This window comes from Microtus pennsylvanicus, chromosome 1 (assembly GCF_037038515.1).
Source record: "Microtus pennsylvanicus isolate mMicPen1 chromosome 1, mMicPen1.hap1, whole genome shotgun sequence".
Lineage (NCBI taxonomy): Eukaryota > Metazoa > Chordata > Mammalia > Rodentia > Cricetidae > Microtus > Microtus pennsylvanicus.
Genome location: NC_134579.1, coordinates 144,821,301 through 144,841,033, shown reverse-complemented (window position 1 = coordinate 144,841,033; position 19,733 = coordinate 144,821,301). Strand labels below are relative to the sequence as shown.

General features: G+C 46.0%; 1 protein-coding gene across 1 annotated transcript in view; it reads left to right on the top strand.

Annotated features, from left to right (window-relative positions):
- The window catches only part of Znf541 (zinc finger protein 541), a 28,194-nt gene that overhangs the window by 4,359 nt on the left and 4,102 nt on the right, over positions 1–19,733 (top strand). Inside the window, exons 2-9 of the mRNA XM_075958944.1 lie at positions 677–917; positions 2,884–4,735; positions 8,589–8,647; positions 8,938–9,097; positions 10,292–10,604; positions 17,235–17,298; positions 17,863–18,005; positions 18,310–18,413. Coding sequence (XP_075815059.1) covers positions 677–917; positions 2,884–4,735; positions 8,589–8,647; positions 8,938–9,097; positions 10,292–10,604; positions 17,235–17,298; positions 17,863–18,005; positions 18,310–18,413 — 2,936 coding nt within the window. The remainder of the gene's footprint in view (positions 1–676; positions 918–2,883; positions 4,736–8,588; positions 8,648–8,937; positions 9,098–10,291; positions 10,605–17,234; positions 17,299–17,862; positions 18,006–18,309; positions 18,414–19,733) is intronic.

The following is a 19,733-nucleotide window of genomic DNA, read 5'->3' as shown; positions in this document are numbered from 1 at the left end:
CTTTCTATTTAGTAGTATGATTGGACATACTTCCATGTTCTTGGATATTTCTACAACTTTTGCTTGGAATGCTGTTTCATAGGTCATAATACAGCGCTGGTGTATAGCTCACTTGTAGAGTACTTGCCAAGCATTAGCATGTCAGACCCTTGGTTCAATCCCCAGTGAGTTCAAGAACACACACACAAAAAGAGAGCAGGAACAAATAATGTGTTCACCTCTAAGCTCTCTTTTTAGATATAAGGTTGTTTTAACATTTTACTAGAAAAAGCAGGTAGATTTTTGTAAAAAGAGCAGAGCCAGAGGGGTGAGTGCACAGTTGCACTATTTTCTTAGGTTTGGATAATGTAGCTCCAGATAGACCTTGTGTGAATATCAGTAACAGGGTAGATCAGCTTCCAGCTCTGCTTGTCTTGTCTTGCTGCTGCCCTAGAAGTTCAGCCTTGTGCCATTCCAGTCCTCCGCATCTTGCACCAACACCAGGTGCAGTTCTATAGATATGGCCTGTTCTGGACCTTGGTTCCCTTTCAGCTACAACTTGTCTTCTGCCCATGCAGAGCTGCTGAGGTGGAGGGGTCTCGGGCAACCTGGACAGGGCTCTGTGCTAAGAGTATATATTGCTTCTGGACTCCCAAACCCTAGCTTGACATAATCTGTGCTTTCTCCCTTTGTTTAGACCTGGGGCTGGGAGCACTCAAGGTACCTAAAGAGACTGATGAAGGAGGCAGGGCCACTGGGAGTACAAGGAAAGGCAAGCGGCAGCACAATTCCCCTCAGAATCCGCTCCTGGACTGCAGCCTGTGTGGGAAGGTGTTCAGCAGCGCCAGTTCCCTGAGCAAGCACTACCTGACGCACAGCCAGGAGAGGAAACACGTGTGCAAAGTCTGCAGCAAGGCCTTCAAGCGCCAGGACCACCTGTATGTCAAGAGTCTGGTTAGGAGAAGGGCAGGGGGCATGCACCTGTCTTTCCCTTATGCTCTTATCCACCCATCCTGTCCTGTCCTTGGTTGAGCTCCCACCTTTGTGGTACCCAGATATGTGTTCCCTGTCCTCTGGTATGGATTCTGTTCTCTTCACACTGCTATTGTCTGGGGCAGGTCTCTTTACTGAGCCCCCAAATTTATACCAGTGAGGAAATCCCTGCCTCTATTTGCAGACATGACTCTTGTGGTTTATAAGTGTGATCAATTACCAGGCATGATGGCACACTGGGGAGGTGGAGTAGGAAAGCAAGAGTCCAAGGGCAACCTCAACTTCATATATACCAAGTTTGCAGTCCCCCTGTATTATATGAGAAAAAAACAGTCAAATGAGTTTGGCTAACTTGGTAAAGAGAAGCCCCAAGTCCCTGGCAGGTGTCTGAGGACTCTCTGTCTGCAGCCCCTGAGAATTTTCTAAAATTAAAAAAAAAGCCCGTATAAAAGCTTAAGAGTGACCATATGTGTGTGTGGGGGGGGTAGTGGTACACACCTTTAATTCCAGCACTTGTGAGCCAGAGGAAGGCAGACCTCTGTGAGTTTGAGGCCAGCCTGGTCTACAGATTGAGTTCTAGTACAGCTAGAGTGACACAGAGAAACCCTGTCTTGAAAAAAACAGAAAAAAAGAAAAGAAAAGAAAGCTTAGAGCAATGCCCCCTTGTAGTTAATGTCTTGAGAATAACAAGTTTTTGCTATGAGGTTTGAGAGTGGGAGGGGATGATGCCTAGCTAAGGTTCTGGGTGGAGGGAGGGGCTTTCTCTTCACCCTCTGGTTCAGCCTCATTTCAGGCAAAGGAGGTAGCTTTCTCCTGGGCCTAGTGCTTAGATCTTCTGAGTCTTCTCCTCACAAGACCATGGATGTTCTTTGTAGAAAGTCATTAAAATGTCCCAGCCATACAATACTGGGATTTTCCAAAACTAGACTGTCAGGCCGGGCGTTGGTGGCACACGCCTTTAATCCCAGCACTCGGGAGGCAGAGGCAGGCGGATCAATGTGAGTTCGAGACCAGCCTGGTCTACAGAGCTAGTTCCAGGACAGGCTCCAAAGCCACAGAGAAACCATGTTTCGAAAAAAAAAAAAACTAGACTGTCAGGACCCTGAGGGTAAGGGCTCATTGTTGGCTCTGTCATTGTCCACAAAGACAGGAGTAGACACGACACACATCGACACACATTGATGCACATTTACCCTTGCACAGCTTATTGACATACTGGCTTTTTTTAAAAAATATTTATTTATTATGTATACAATATTTTGTCTGTGTGTATGCCTGCAGGCACCAGACCCCCATTACAGATGGTTGTGAGCCACCATGTGGTTGCTGGGAATTGAACTCAGGACCTTTGGAAGAGCAAGCAATGCTCTTAACCTCTGAGCCGTCTCTCCAGCCCCATACTGGCTTTTTGGCTCTAGGAAGGTTTTGTTGACTATTGGTTAGCTGATTTCTTAGCTGGAGTTGATGCGGGGGGGCATTTCAGGAAGCTGTCCCCATTGACAGACTTGTGGTAGTTCCAGACTGGTGTCTCCTCAAATGTATTCTGCAGAGCTCTGCTTCTCAGGAATGCTGGTGGAACTATATGAAAGCAAAGGTTAAACCTACCTCCAACCCTGCGTGCTTTGTGAACCTCCAAAGAGTAAAATGAGGGGGGTGGTAGATGCTTTAACACATCCCAGCTGTGCCTGGGTCCCCAGAGTTCACCTTTAGAGAACTGCTGTCCCTTGTGATCCCACTTTGGGGAAACCTGATCTGGCTCTTGTGGGATTTATTTTTCCCCCAGTGTTTCTTAGTGATGAGGGCAGGGAAGTGAATCCCTCCCAGTTGGTTAGACAGTGTAAGGGGCCCAAACAGTTCCTGCATCAGTGTTTGGGGCCTGCCTGGTGACCTCCCTTCCATGTCTCACTGCAGGACCGGGCACATGCTCACCCACCAGAAGACCAAGCCCTTTGTGTGCATCGAGCAGGGATGCAGCAAAAGCTACTGTGACTACCGCTCCCTGCGCCGCCACTATGAGGTTCAGCATGGAGTTTGCATCCTGAAGGAGGCCCCACCAGAAGAAGAGGGTTATGGGGACCCTACCCACAACCATGATGTGGCCAACCAGCCTCCACCCAGTGGTCTGAGGTCCCTGGGGCCCCCAGAAGCTAGATCCCCTGGCTCTGTCTTGCCCAACCGAGACCTCCTTCGCTGTATTGTAAGCAGCATCGTCCACCAGAAGATTCCCTCTCCTGGCCCAGCAGTGGGGCCTTCTGACACCGAAGCAAGGAGCTCAGCCTGTGCCTGCCCCACTTCACTGGGGTCATCATCCTGTACACCAGCCAGTGCCCCAGTGGCCTCAGGAACCCTGGGCTCTGAGGTTCCTGATGAAACTCATCCTCCACGGAAGGAACCTGCCACTGAAGTGTTCACAGCTGTCCAGTCAAGGGTGTCTGAGAACGGTGCCCCTGATCCGTCAGAGTCAGAGTTGGAGTCAGAGTCTCCACGGCTTCAACGACCATCCTCCCTGGAGGGCTGGCCAGAGAGCAGCTCCCTGCCAGCCTGCCTGCCTCTCTTCCGAGGCCACTCAGTTCCCTCAGGATCCCAGCCATCCAGCCACAATTTCCAATGGCTCAGGAACCTGCCTGGCTGTCCCAAGAACAAAGGCAGCAATGTGTTTATGGTTCACAAGCCTCCTACAGTGCCATCCCGGGAGGGCTCTGAGGGTGGCCCTGGGCCGAGCAGCATCCCCACTACAGTGGAGCCTTCACCCAGTCTGGGCACCAGCCAGGAGGAGCTGCTACCATTACCTCCTGCACTCCTGAAGGCACCTAGTGAGACTTCCAGTGATGTTCGACAGGCAGCTGGGGAAGATGATGGCTGGGCTCCCAAGAAGAGCAAATCTGACTGTGAATCATTCCCATGGCAGAGCCCCACAGAGCTTGGGCTCCAAGACACACAGAACCCAGGTGGACTCCCTTCAGATGCCACACCCCTCTTCCGGCAACTGTTCATGAAGTCACAGGAGTCTCTGGTAAGCCATGAGCAGATGCAGGTGCTCCAGATGATTGCCAAGTCCCAGCGGATCTTCTCCCACACCCAGGTGGCCACAGCCTCAGCCCAGAGACCGGGACCTGAGAGCAAGCAGTCAGCACTGAAGCCATTGCAGGGGCCATGGCCACCACAGGCCCTGCCACCAGTACCCACTGTGGACTCTTTCCAGATAGGCCCTGGGCACTCAGAACCAGAGGGATCCCCAGTCCGCAGGAGGAAAACCATGCCTGCAGTGTCCAGAGAAACATCTCCTGGTGGCCCTAGGAGAGACACAAAAGGAGGACCCAAAGTGGCCTCTGCACCACCATCCCTCACAGGGCCAGCTCTGCACCCCTCCCGGAATCCAGAAAGCTCGTCTCTGGCCAAAGGGACCTTGGATCTGGGGGACATTCTCCCCAGTGCAGGCTCACGGCAGTCCCAGTTAGGTGGAGATGAGCCAGCTGGAACTCAGCTGGTTGGGAAACAGGGGCAAGGGGAGAATGCCCTGGCTTCAGGGGCCATGAGAGGTGAGAAGGGTCCAGCCTGCCCCCGAGGTGGAGGCTACAGGCTCTTCTCAGGCCACCCCAGGGCCCAGAGATTCTCCGGTTTCCGAAAGGAGAAAGTAAAGATGGATGTGTGCTGTGCAGCTTCTCCCAGCCAGGTGGCCATGGCCTCCTTTGCATCAGCTGGGCCTCTGGCAGATCCTCCCCGAGACATGAAGTCCAAGCTGACAATCTTCAACAGAATCCAGGTATTTGTACCCCTCTGTCATGGTCTGTGTTGTGGCAGGGCTTTGTGTATGTCCTTGCATGTATAGCATTGGTTAACTGCCCAGGAACTTCCCCACAGCAGTGAGTCCTTAGATGTGATCTGTTTTCAGGAAAAGCACTGATCATTGTTGTTCACTGAGCTCTCTTCCCTGCTTTCCTTTGCCTCCTACTTCCTCCTAGATTTGCCTCCTTCAACTCTTGAGAGGAGATTAAGGTACAGGCCTTCTCCCTTAACTGTTAACTTCATGTGATGGCTGTGCCTTCCATATACATACAGAACCTGAGTCCTTTGTGACCAAGTGCTTTGGGTACTTAGCTACTCCTCTTAGTGAGAGCAGCATCTTTCCCACCATCTCACAGCTACTACTATATAAACATTTACATCTTTGTTAGCCAAATGTTGTTTGGAATTTTATGCTTTAGCAGATTTTGGTTTAGTTGCTAGTTGCAGGTTCTGGCACAACTATTACTGTTGGCTGGAACACTTCATCACTCAGAAGATACTCTGCATGCCTTAGCTAGCACCCCAGTCTTTTTTTTTTTAATTAATTATTTTATTTATTTATACAGTATCCTGCCTGTAGGCCAGAAGAGGGCACCAGATCTCATTATAGGTGGTTGTGAGCCACCATGTGGTTGCTGGGAATTGAACTCAGGAACTCTGGAAGAGCAGTCAGCGCTCTTAACCGCCGAGCCATCTCTCCAGCCCCTAGCACCCCAGTCTTTTGGTCCCTTTACCATTATCCTTTCAGCCCTAGGCACTCACAAATCTGTCTTCATGGCTTAACTGCTCTGGGCATTTTATGTCAGTAGAGTCACACATTGTGTGGTGGTTTGTGTCTACCATTGTCTGCTCACATCACATGATCAAGGTCCATCCATGTGCCAGCATCTCTCAGTGCTTCGTTTTCTTTTGTAGAAATTAAAAGCACTGGGTGGTGGTAGCACACGCCTTTAATCCCAGCACTCAGGAGGCAGAGGCAGGCAGATCTTTGTGAGTTGAGGCCAACAAGAGCTAGTTCCAGGAGAGACTCCAAAGCTACAGAGAAACCTTGTCTCGAAAAAAACAACAACAAAAAAAAGAAAAAGAAGAAAAGAAATTAAAAGCAGTTTTTAATACATTTATTTAGAGTAAGGGCATCAATATGTAGTATTAGCTTGCTATGTAGACCAGGCTGGCCTTGAACTCATAGAGCTCAGCCTACCTCTGCCTCCTGAATGCTGGGATTTTAAAGACCTGTGTCACCACACTTGGCACATTGTGTGTGGAGGGATGTGACTATGATCATGAGCATGCTACAGAGCTCACGTGGAAGTCAGGGGACAGCTTGTGGAAGCTCGTTTTCTCCTTCTACCATGTAGGTTGCAAAGATTAAACTCAGATCATCAAACTTGGCAGTAACCCTCTACTCCCTGAGCTATCTTACTACCCTCCTCCATTCCTTTTTCTGGCTGAGCAATAATAGTCCAGTGGATAGACAAGTCAGATTTTTTTCATTTTTTATTGATATTTATACATTTTTCTCTGCTCCCCTCCCTGCCTCTCCCCTCCCCCCTTCAGCCCTCCCCCAAGGTCCCCATGCTCCCAGTTTACTCAGGAGATCTTGTCTTTTTCTATTTTCTACTTCCCATGCAGATTAACTGTAAGTCTCTCTTAGTGTCCGCATTGTTGTCTTAAGTTCTCTGGGATTGTGGTTTGTAGGCTGGCTTTCTTTGCTTTATGTTTAAAAACCACCTATGAATGAGTACATGTATTTCTGTGTCTGGGTTACCTCACTCAAAATAATGTTTTCTAGCTCCATCCATTTTCCTACAAAATTCAAGCTGTCTTTATTTTTTTCTGCTGTGTAGTAAGTCCTCCATTGTGTAAATGTACCACATTTTCCTTATCCATTCTTCAGTTGAGGGTCATTTAGGTTGTTTCCAGGTTCTGGCTATGACAAAGCTGCTATGAACATAACTGAGCACATGTCCTTGTGGCACGATTGAGCATCCTTTGGATATATACCCAAAAGTGGTATTACTGGGTCTTGAGGAAGGTTGTTTCCTAATTTTCTGAGAAATCGCCACACTGACATCCAAAGGGGTTGTATCAGCTTGCATTCCCACCAGCAATGCAGGAGTGTTCCCTTTTCCCCACAACCTCTCCTGTATAAGTTGTCATCAGCGTTTTTGATCTTGGCCATTCTTTCAGGTGTAAGATGGAATCTCAGAGTTGTTTTGATTTGCACTTCTCAGAAGACTAAGGATGTTGAACATTTCCTTAATTGTCTTTTTTTTTTTTTTTTGGTTTTTTCGAGACAGGGTTTCTCTGTGGTTTTGGAGCCTGTCCTGGAACTAGCTCTTGTAGACCAGGCTGGTCTCGAACTCACAGAGATCCGCCTGCCTCTGCCTCCCAAGTGCTGGGATTAAAGGTGTGCACCACCACCACCCTGCTTTTTCCTTAAGTGTCTTTCAGCCATTTTAGATTCCTCTGTTGAGAGTTCTCTATTTAAGTCTGTACTCCATTTTTTTTTATTGGATTATGTGATCTTTTGGTGTCCAATTTCTTGAGTTCTTTGTATATTTTGGAGATCAGACCTCTGTCTGATGTGGGGTTAGTGAAGATCTTTGCCCATTCTGTAGGCTGTCGTTTTGTCTTGTTGACCGTGTCCTTTGCTTCATAGAAGCTCTTCAGTTTCAACAGGCCCCACTTATTAATTGTTTCTCTCAGTGTCTGTGCTGCTGAGGTTCTATTTAGGAAGTGGTCTCCTGTGCCAATGCGTTCAAGTGTATTTCCCAATTTCTCTTCTATAAGGTTCAGTGTGGCTGGCTTTATGTTGAGGTCTTTGATCCATTTGGACTTGAGTTTTGTGCATGGTGATAGATATGGGTCTGTTTTCATTGTTCTACATGTTGATATCCAGTTATGCCAACACCACTTGTTAAATAGGTTTTCTTTTTGCCATTTAATATTTTTTGTTTCCTTGTCAAAGATCAGGTGTTCAAAGATGTGTGGATTGATATCCGGGTCTTCTATTTGGTTCTATTGGTCTTCCTGTCTGTTCTTACGCTAATAACAGGCTGTTTTCAGTACGGTAGCTCTGTAGTAGAGTTTGAAGTAAGGGATTGTGATGCCTCCCAAAGTTCTTTTATTGTACAGGATTGTTTTGACTATCCTAGATTTTTTTGCTTTTCCATATGTAGTTGAGTACCATTCTTGACAAGTCAGACTTTATTTGGTCAGTCATCAGTGGACTACTTTCACTCTTTGGCTCTTGTGAGCTGCCAGGAAGGCTGTGTGCAGCTTTTGTATGGGTTCATGTTCTCGTTTTTCTTGGGTAGTCTCTAGGACTGGAATGACCAGATCCTACAGAGTCTCTGCTCAGGGTCTAAGTAGTGGCCAGACTGCTTTATAGGGAGCAGCCCTGTTTTCCAGCACCTCTGCCGTGCACAAGTGCCCTGGCTTCTCCATGCTCTAGGGTGTACTGTAGTGTCTACCTGTGCTGCCACTATCAAGTCCTGGGACTTCTAGAGTTAACATCCTCCTGTGTTAACTCTAGTTAGATAACTAACTTGCAAAGATATATATATATTCTGTATGTGCATCAGACATGTAACTTGCAAGTGCTTTCTCCCCTTATGTAGGTGTCTTTATATCTTTTGTGTGAATAGTTGTGGGGTCAAAACTTTCAGTTTTAATGAATCTAGTGTGTGTTTGTTGGGTTTTCTGCTTTGCTTTGGTGTCAAACCCAAGACACCATTGCCCAATCACCATCATGCAGGCTTCCCCAACACAATCTTCCTTGTTCCCTTGTCTGGGCTCTGCTGGCTCAGATATCCTCTCATCTCCAGGGTGGAAACATCTACAGGCTTCCCCATCCAGTGAAGGAAGAGAGCTTGACAGGCGGATGGTAAGTTCAGAAGCCCTCATGACCCACCATGGCACTACCCCTGGCAAGTCCTCTGGCTTCTTTGTACTGTCTTGGGTGAAGGAACCAGATGCCTCCAGCTCTGCAGAGGACGCTTTAGCCCTTGGAAAGTAGAATATGGTCTTACATTTTTATTGTTTAGATGAGTTGTCAGTGGATTGGTGTCACATACAAGAAACAAAACAAAAAACTAAAAAGCAAAAACAACAAAAGCAGCAGTCAGTGCTAGAGTCTCATTCTTCCATTCTTCCCCCCACCTTTTCTACCCACAGCCATCAGCCAAATGGGGGTCCCACAGACTGGATGGAGTCAAAGAGTACTTTTGTGTGCAAGAATTGCAGCCAGATGTTTTACACTGAAAAAGGGCTGAGCAGCCACATGTGTTTCCACAGTGACCAGTGGCCATCACCTCGGGGGAAGCAGGAGCAGCAGGTGAAGGGGCAAGCTGTGGCTTCTGTGGAACAGGGTTGGACAGACTTTGGTGAATGGAGGAAGGAACAGTGGCATCCATCTCAGGTGTAAGGCAGCATTCTGGCAGGGATGATGGGGGTGACCTGAGTGTCAGGACCATCTGTGCAGGCCCTTGCACCAGCCTCCCAGCCTTTCTGTGTCATCAGGAGCAGTTTCTTCTCCCTGGCTGCCCTTTCTCTTAAAGCTGCCAACTCTCTATGCTCAGGTATTTGACACTGTTTTTCATGGAGGCCTGATGGGTATAGAGGCCCCCAGGATCCACAGCCAGAACATGGCCTAGGTAGGTGCTTCTCCAGCTGTTGTTTCCTACCTTCTGTGGAAGTTCTGGGGAAAACCCCAAACCAGAAGCACTCAGAAGTTCTTACTCTAGAAGTCTTGGTTTGCACCCACAGTAAACACTGGTTGAGCTCACATCAGGCCTAATGATGTGAGTGCTGGCAACAGCAATGACCGTGACAGGCCAGGCCCTGACCCCAGACAGCAGTGACTCAGAGTTTACAGGACTGGAATATGGGGGAAGAAGGAACTGAGGAAAGTGGAGGGGACTGGCAGGGAGGAAGGAGCAAGAGATGATGTGAGGGGTCACTGTGATGGGTCTCGGAAAGTCATCTCTTTACTACTGGACCCTGAACTGAAGTTCCCATGGCAGTGCTAGGCTACTGTTGGCTCATAAGAGCCACTGGCATCTGGGAGAATACATTTTTATTTTGTCACACCATAATAATACTACGTCTCTGGCTCCCACTCTTCTTTTTCTTTTTATACATATTTTTGTTTTCTGCCTCCTGCTTGCTAAGATTAAAGGCATGCACCAATATACCCTGTATCTGGCCCTCACTCTTGTAATGCTTGTCACTTGAACACTGCACTATCCTCATGCATCCCTGTGTGAGTATGAGGAGGCTCTGGGCTCAGGATGTTGCCATACTCAGTATATTAGTCAGCTCTGGTTCAGGTGGGGTTGGGCTGTGAACAGAAAGTTCTGCTCAGTCTTCTGTGCTAAGGCCTGGGTATGGCCATGAGAGACATAAGTATCCTGCTTCCCTCTGTCACCATGACTAGCCCCATTTTTCCTGCCCCTGAACAAGCTGAAGAATGATTTTGTACAGCAGGTAGCCTCTGGTGACACCTGTGATTCTATCCTTTCTTCTCCAGGGACAAGAGAAAGATGGGGAAGAAAGAGACAGCAAGGAGAGCAGCCAGTACAGAAAGCGGAAGAAGCGGCCCCAGCCTAAGGCCCTGTTTGCCCCTCCTGCACCCCTTGGGGAGCCAGGCCCAGGAGGGTGCCACCAGAGCTGCCTACGCTCTCCTGTGTTCCTGGTGGACCATCTCCTGAAGGGCTTGTTTCAGTGTTCTCCTTACACACCACCGCCCATGCTCAGCCCCATTCGTGAGGGCTCTGGGCTGTACTTCAACACCCTGTGCTCCACATCCCGGGCTGGGCCCCATCTCATCAGCCCTATGCTTGGTGAGTGAGGCCAGACCATGATTCTGACCCAGGCTAGATGCACCTCCTATGACCCATAATCACTTCATCTTGTGCTGTCTGGTCCAGCCAATTTTTCCAGTCTTGTATGTGCTTGCTCTGGGGACTCAGTACAGGAACACAAGACCACACTTGGACCAGAACCTTCTAGATGTTTTTTTTTAAACAGCCAGAAAGAACACATAGATGCCATTTAGCTTAATCATCCTTCTGTTTGTTTTCATAACCACTGTATGAAGACAGAGGCACATACTGTGCACTCCTGCCGTGCAGATCAGTCATTTCAAGCTTATGATTTGAAGCTGCTCTCAGGGTTCTGAGCCTCCCTGGCACTATCTTTAGAGGGCTTTACCACCCCAGAAGCCTGTACCCCTGGCAGCTATGCCCCCCTACCAGCTCTCATCTCCATAGTCCTATGCACCACCTCCCAGCCTCAGGAAGCCACCATCTACTTCCCATCCTATAGTCTTGCCTATGCCAGATATTTTATATAAATGACACTATTCACTGGGTAGCCTTTTATGTTTCATCCGTTTTACTTAGTCTGATGTTTTCAAGGTTCAGCAGGGGGTAGTATATGTTAGACCTTTCTCCTTTTATCCGTGAGTAATAGTCTACTGGATGGCTAGACCACACTTTTTATCATCGGTTGATGGGTATTGTTTCCTTTTTGGCTATTTAAATAATGCTTTAAGAACATATGTGAACAACTTCCTGTGGGGGGTCTATGTACCAGTTCCTTTTGCGTAAATAGCTAGAATGAAATGCCGGGTCACATGGAAACTCTATTTAACCATCTAAACTTCCAAACTATATGTCAAAGTATTTGTTCCATTTGGGATTCACATCAACAATCCAGAGGAGTCCTGATACCGCTGCCCCTTTCCTGCACTTAGACTGTGCTTCTTTCAAATCATCCTGTCAGGTGAAAGGTGCTTCTTGCTGTGTTTGGATTTGTATTGTCCTGATGGTTACTGGTGCCAAGCATCTTGCTGGGTACTCCTTGAAAGTTTGTGTTCTGGGTGTTATATGTAACAGGTTGGCCGGCACAGGGTCATAAAGAGACACTCCTGTTTTCTTTGTAGCCCAGGGAAGCCTCGAGTTCACACTGATCCTGCCTCAGTCTCACAATACTCCCCTCCATCTCTTCCTCCCTCCCTTCTTACCCCCTCAAGAGTTTTATAATTTTGACCCTTTTTAAAAATCTTTTTAAGTGATTTTTTTTAATGTGCACTGGTGTTTTGCCTGCATGTATCTCTGTGTGAGCATCCTTTGGAACCAAAGCTACAGACAGGTGTGAGCTGCCATGTGGGTGCTGGAAGAGCAGCCAATGCTCCTGACCTCTGAACCATCACTAGCCCCTAATTTTGATTCCTAAATTTACATCTTTAGTCAGTTTCCAATTAGCTTTTGGATATTGTATGAGGTAAGTATCAAAGTTCATTATTTCGCGTGATTCCACTTGCTCCAGTCATTTGCTGAAAAGATCATTCCCACTGAATGATTTTTTTCAGGCGCTTTTATTAAAATCAGGTGCTGAGACTGGGGAGATGTTCAGCTGATAAAGTGCTTGCCACACAAGCATGAAGATCTGAGTTCAGTCCCAAGAACCTATGTAAGAAAAGCCAAGAGTAGTGGCATACATTTGTAATCCCAGCATGAGGGAAATAGATGCACCCTGGGGCTTACCTGGCAGCCAGTCTAGCCTACTAGTGAGCTCTAGGCCAGTAAGAGATCTTGTCTCAAAAATCAAGGTGAATGATATCTGGGGAATAACACATGACATTTACGTGTGGCCTCCACACACTTGCATGCTTATCTGTAGTTGGTTGTCTTTTACTCTTTGTCTCTTTGGGCGCCCGCCACCCAGCTCCCAAATAAATACACATATGGAGACTCATTCTTTCTTATAAATGCCTGGCTTTAAGTTGGCTTATTTCTAGCCAACTTTTTTTTTAACTTAAATTATCGCACATATCTTTGCCTCTGGGCTTTTATCTTTCTCTAGTCCGTATACCTTTCTTTACTTCTTACTCCATGACTTGCTGTGTAGTTGAGTGGCTGGTCCCTGATGTCCTCTCCTTTTTTTTTTCTTGCTCCTTGATCTTTTCTTCCCAGATTTCTCCTCCTATTTATTCTCTTTGCCAGGTAGCCCTGCCTATCTTTTCTCCTACCTCACTACTGGCTGTTTAGCTCTTTATTAGACCAATCAGGTTTTTAGATAGGCAAAGTAACATAACTTCATAAGAGTTACACAAATGCAACATAAAAGAATGCAACACATCTTTGTATCATTAAACAAATGTTCCACACATAAATGAATGTAACATCTTAAAATAACATTTCACAACACTTATCTACATAGATTTGCACTTGCATGCACAAATACACACCTCCATTAATCAGCAGTGCCTGGGTTTGCCTATTGGTCTGCATGCTTATTCTTATACTAGTACCACAGTGTTTTGACCACTGTAGCTTTGTGGTCAACTTTCAAATAGGTATATTTGTGTTCTCCTATGTTGTTCTGTCTTCCAGGATTGTTTTAGCTGCTATGGGTTCATTGCATTGCTGTAGAATTTTAGGATCGATGGTGATTTTGATAGTTACCCTGTTCAATATGTAGATAAGTTGGGAAGTTTTACCATACTAAATAATTTAGGCCTTTCTATCCATGATGGACCATCTTCCCATTTATTTAGGTCTTGGTGCACTTTGTCTCAATAATTTTTGTCAGCATGTGTCTTTCATATCTTTGCCTGTTGCTTTGTTTTTTTTTAGCTTGTTGCCTTTTTCAAATAGGATCTATATACAGCCCAAGCTGGCCTAGCACTCACCATCCTCCTACCTATATCTTCAAAGTTGTGGAGTTGCAGGTACATGCCACCATATGCTGTGCAATAGATATCTTTTCTTAGTAGAGTCCATTCAGATTTGTGCTCATGTAGTAGTGGTGAAGAGCAGAGACACTGTTCTCCATCTGATGAGCTTTTCCTGCCCCAGCTGTTTCCTAAGCAGGTGCGTCAGCAGACCCCATTCATCACTGTTGTCCTTACTACTTTACACACAGTATTGTAGATATGGCCGCAGGAAGTCAGGGAAATAGAATAAAGCAAGCACTGCCTGCAGCATTTGCTTTACCCTTCATTGCTATTCCACGTCTTTTCCATAATTCCTGTGAGCCCATTACCATCAGGTGCTATTCTTTGTTTGTATGTGTGCGTGCATTTTCATATTATACAGGTGCACATGTGTGTAGAGGCTAGAAGACACCCCGACTGGCATGCCTCTTTCTTTAGAAAAAGGGTCTTTCACTGGCCTGGAGCTCACCCAGCAGAATAGACTGGGTGGCCAGTGAGCGTAGGGACTTTGTTTTGCCTCTCCAACACTGGGGTTGCAAATATGCACCATGACATGTGGGGCTTTTGTTTTGTTTCGTTTTCTGTTGTTTTTCTATAGGTGTTCTGGGGATTGAGCTGACTACACCACTTTCACAGAAGCACAGTTTTGCTCCTTTGTGCTGTTACTATAACATATATTTCTAGATATTTTAGGCCCATAACATACATTACCTTATGCAGCTGATCTTTTAATTAATTAGGAAAAGAAAATAAATTGCAATGATTACAGTGACTTTTATAATTAATTACCTGAACAATCATTTCTGCCAGCACTTAACTTTAGAGTATAGAGCCACACCATTGCCTGAGCACTCTTTACAATCTCTTTTTAAAGGTAATAATAGCTTTAATGGCATACAACTCTCTTTTTTTTTCTTTCTTTCTTTCTTTTTTTTTTTTTTTTTTTTTTGGTTTTTCGAGGCAGGGTTTCTATGTGGTTTTGGAGCCTGTCCTGGAACTAGCTCTTGTAGACCAGGCTGGTCTCGAACTCACAGAGATCCGCCTGCCTCTGCCTCCCAAGTGCTGGGATTAAAGGCGTGCGCCACCACCGCCCGGCGGCATACAACTCTCATAGTCTACAATTTATTCTTGTTTGTTTTAAGGAAAAAGTCTCACCATGCAGTGTTGGCTAGCCTGGAACTCACTGTATAGAGCAGGCCAGCCTCACACTCGAAGAGATCTGCCTGCCTCTGCCTCCTGAGAGCTGGGATTAAAAGTGTTTACTACCATGCCTAGTTTAATTTTTTAAAATTATGTGGTTGTGTGTGTGTGTGTTTCGGGATATTATATGCATATGTGAGTGCAGGTGCCTGTATAGTTTAGTTAGGAGCATTGGTTCCCCTGGGGCTGAAGTTACAGGTGGGTGTGAGCTACTTCATGTGAGTGCTGGGAACTGAATTTGGGCCCTCTGCAAGAATAAACTGTACTTTTAACCACTGAGCCACCTCTACAGCCCTACAACTTATCATTTTAAACTGCATAATGGCTCAGTGTTCTTAGCAGTAATACAGGACCATGCACCATCATCCCATACTTGCTTTTCAGGTATTTTTCTCACCCAAGAAAGAAACACCATTCTCTGCCACCATTCCTTTCCCATCTTCTTGCCCAGGTTTGGGCTAAACTCATCCACTTTCTGTCTCTGTAGGGCTGGCTGCTTGAGAGGTTTCAAACACATGGAGTCACACAGTATGTGGTTCCTTATGCTTGGTTTCCCTCACTCCGTTGTGTTCAGATTCCATCTGTGCTGTGGGATGTCTCAGTTTTTCTAAGGGTGAAGAATATCCCCCCTGCAGTATTTCTCATAAGCCAAGGTTGATAGCAACCGATTTTTCTCAATTTTCCTTAAATCTGGGAATCTTTTTCATTTTACTTTTTAAGGTTAACTTTTTGGCATAAGACTTGTTTGACATTTATTTTCAGCACAGTGTTATGTCCCTACCTTCTGACCACCAATTTCACAAAAGTCAACTATGAGTCTTATTGGAATTCCCTTGCATAGGATGAGGTGGTTTCGTTTTTATTTTGTTTTGCTTTCCCATTTTGCTTTTGAGATTTGAATCTTTGACTTTGCACCTTTGCCTTTGTGTTTGTCCTATTTAGAATCGAGGATTTTTGGTTGTGCATATGTTTCACACTAAATCTAGGAGACCTTCTACCATTTTCTCTTTAAATATCTGTCCATTCCCTTCTCTACTGTCCGGTACATCCATCACATGTGGTTTCAGTATTCATTTGTGTCCACTGTTCTCCATTCTTTTCCCTCTGCAGGTTCTTTATTCATTCACCTCTGGGTTTGCTGATCATTTCTTTCTACCAACTCAGTCAAACCTGTTGACTTTAACATTGGTCATTGTACTTTTTATATCTAGAATTTCTACCTCTTAAAAGTCATTCCTTGGTGAGAACTCATCATTATAGTTTCCTTACTTTTGATAATTGTACAGTTTTTAAAATTCATTTTCTTAAATTACATCTATTTGTGGTGGGGCACATGTGGATGTCAGAGAATAACTTGTAAGAGTTGGTGCTCCCCTTCCACAGCACAGGTCCTAGGGATCAAACTCAGGTCATCAGGCTGGGCAGCGAACATCATCACCCACTGAGCTATCTAACAGGCCCTTCTGCAATTTCATTAAGCCTTTGAGATACGTGTTGTGGGGTGGCCTCATCTTCATGTGGAGTATTTGGGAGAGAGCTTCAGTTACCCAAGCCAGGAGCTTATGGGGAAGAAAATCAAGCTTGCTTGGGAGTCACAGGCTCTCAATCTTATTAAGAGGAAGTCAAGTTTTTTTTTTATTTTTAAAAAGATTTATTTATTTTATGTGCTTTGGTGCTTTGCCTGTTATGTGTATCCATGTGAGAGCATCAGATACCTTGGAACTGGAGCCACAGATGGCTATGAGTTGCCATGGGGGTGCTGGGAATTGAACCCAAGTCCTCTGGAAGAGTAGCTAATGTTCTTAACCATCGAGCCATCTCTCCAGCCACTCCTTTTAATTTTAAGGCTTACATTTATTGGTTGATTCTATGTGTTTGTGCATATGTTCATGAGTGCCACGTGTAGAGGTCAAAAGGCAGTTTGTGAGAGTCAGTTCTCTTCTTCCATTATATGGGTCCTCAGAGTTGAATCAAAGTTGTCAGGGTCTCGAGCAAGTGTCTTTATCCCCTGAGCAATCCCACTCCTGTTAACTTACTGGTTTAATATCTGTGTGTGGTTTTTATAATTTTTTACATTTATTTGTGTCTGTCTGTGGGTCTGTCTGTCGGTAGATATGTGAAGTGAGAAGACAACCTACAGCAATCTGTTCTGTTCCCACCATGTGGTCCCCAAAGATTGTTCTAAGCTCTTCAGACCCAGTGGCATCTTCTCAGCTGAGCCATCTCACCAGCCTCATTAGGTTTTTTTTGTTTGTTTCATTGCTTTTCCCAAGACAGTGTCTATGAATCATGGCTATCCTGTAACTCACTATGTAGACCAGACTGGCCTTCAGCTCACAGAGATTAGCCTGTCTTTGCCCCCTATGCACCACCATGCTAGGCAAATAGCTTTTGTTTTGTTTTAAATTATTGAGTTTCTTCCTCTGGTTTTTTTCAGAAATCTTTCTCCTCTTTTGTGTCTTACAACTTATTTTTCACCTATGTCCTCAAAGGCAGGTAGAAAGTCCTGAGAGTCCTGTCTTGTTGAGGCTCTTCCCTGTGTGTTTTCTAGACCAAGTGGACGGCTCCATTAGCATCTGTGTGCTGAAGGATGACACTAAAATCAGCATCGAACCGTGAGTTGGGACACTTAGTGCCAAAGTCCTTCTAGTGAGGGTATTTTTTTTACCAGCATGGGCTCCAAAGCCTCTTTTTTCCAGGCTTGTCTTCCCAGGGAGGGCAGGCCAGATGCAGATATTCACTAGAGAATCTGGGCTTCTCCAGGAGTGGGTCAAAGTGCCCACTGTGTTACTTCTGTCTAAACTTAGACAGGTGGGCTTGGGGTGGGGGTAGAACTTCTTCTGTGGACCTGGGTTTCTGAACAGAAGTGGAGACAACGTAGTGCAGGAGAATAGATCATTTGTGGGATGTGGCTGGAAACAGGTGGTCAGTATCATGTAGCTCCTTGTCCTGGACCCCAGGAGAGGCACCCAAGAAGTCAGAAATCAGAAATGAAGAAGAGTATTCTGAAATGCCTGTGTCTGTTGGGTGATAAAGGTAATGAGCAGCCACCATGTCTGAGAGATGGCAGTAAGCTGTCATGGAGCAGGCAGTGACTGTGAGCGGGGTACATGGTACATCTCTGCTGTTTCCTGGCTTAGTCATTTGAATCCCCATATATGTATGTGACCTCATTTCAGACACATCAACGTTGGAAACAGGTTTCAGGCGGAGATCCCAGAACTGCAGGAGAGGCTGCTGGCCGCAGTGGATGAGAATATAGCTTCTCTGGTCTGGAAGCCATGGGGAGATGTGATGACCAACCCAGAGACCCAGGACAGAGGTGTCTGAGGCTTTGAGTCAGATCCCAAGGCTTCTCCTTCCCCATCCAACTCCAGGAATTGTGCCCTTGGCCTAGCAGCTTTCTCCAGGTTGCATGGCCCTGCCCCACCTCTGACTTACCAGTGCAGGTGGCAGGCCTGAGTTCTATGGTTCCTCCTTGTTCCCTTTACTAACCTGCCCTCTATGGGGATGTAAGGAAAGGGAAGTTGACTAGGAACTCCTGTGCTATGGGGAAGGCTACCTCCCTGGCATGTCCTGACTCCATTTCTTCCTCCTAATGCTCTTGGACTTTACTGGAAATACAGTGATGGAGCTCTGCAATGTGGCATGCTCCAGTGTGATGCCAGGAGGGGGCACCAACCTAGAGCTTGCCCTCCACTGCCTTCATGAAGCCCAGGGCAGTGTTCAGGTGAGACTCTTTGCATCCTGCATTCCTGGGGCTGGGCATTCTGGGCCTTGGATTGCCTGGATGAGGGAATGGTGAAGGTCAGTGTCTGCAGTCATTTGAGGCTGGTATTGAGAGTGGGGTAGTGGAAACTTTTCAGTTATAGGATTTGTCTGTCAATTATTGAGTCTCCAGGATAGCGGTTCTCAACCTATGGGTCAAGACCCCTTTGTGTGTAGGCGGGGGGTCAAAGAACCCTTTCCTAGCAGTCACTTAAGACCATTGGAGCTGGGCGGTGGTGGCACATGCCTTTAATCCCAGCACTTGGGAGGCAGAGGCAGGCGGATCTCTGTGAGTTCGAGACCAGCCTGGTCTACAAGAGCTAGTTCGAGGACAGGCTCCAAAACCACAGAGAAACCCTGTCTCGAAAAACCAAAAACAAAAAAAAATAGACCATTGGAAAACACAATATTTACATTACAATTCATAACAGTAACAAAATAAAGTAGTAAGAAAACTAATTTTATGGTTGGGGGGTAGTCACCACAAGAGGAACTGTATTAAAGGGTTGAAACATTAGGAAGGTTGAGAGCCACTGCTCTAAGAGAAGGGATTCTGGGGCAATGCAGGAGGACCAATGTTCAAGACCCGAGACTCAGTCCTGGGCCATGCTTTTTGCCAAGTTGAGGGGCAGTACCTGGCACATGTACATTGAGTACCCACTGGATGTCAATCAAGTCAAGGCTCTGTTTTTGATTTAATACTTCATTGTCCTCCTCTGGGGACTATGAGTGGAAATTCTGTCTTGTTTTTATTTTGTATTGTTTTTATGGTTTTTCAAGACAGGGTTTCTCTATGTAGCCTTGGCTGTCCTGTAACTTGTTCTGTAAACAAGTTTGGCTTCGAACTCAGAACTCTACCTACCTCTGCTTCCTGAGTGCTGGGATTAAATGTGTGTACCACCCAGTGGAAATCCTCATTTTCATTTTGTACCAGACCCTAGAAAGTCCATGTCTGGTAGTTCGTATTCTCACAGGGCTTATAAGAGAGACAAATTTTGTTTATAAATGTATTGGCTGAGGGGTGTTGTCACTCACACCTGTACTTCCAGGACTTGGAAGGCTAAGGCAGGAGGATAATAAGTTTGAGACCAGCCTGGCCTACAGTATGAGGTTCTGTCTCAAAAAGTCAAAGGCTAATGGTATAGCTCATATGTGAGGCCCAGACTCCATCTCCAGCACAGCTGAAAGGTAAAAGTACTCAAGTAAGGAGTGTAGAAGAGAGAATAAAATGTAGTGTTTTGTGGGACGGCACTCTTCTAGGCTCTGGTGGGGCAGGAGTATG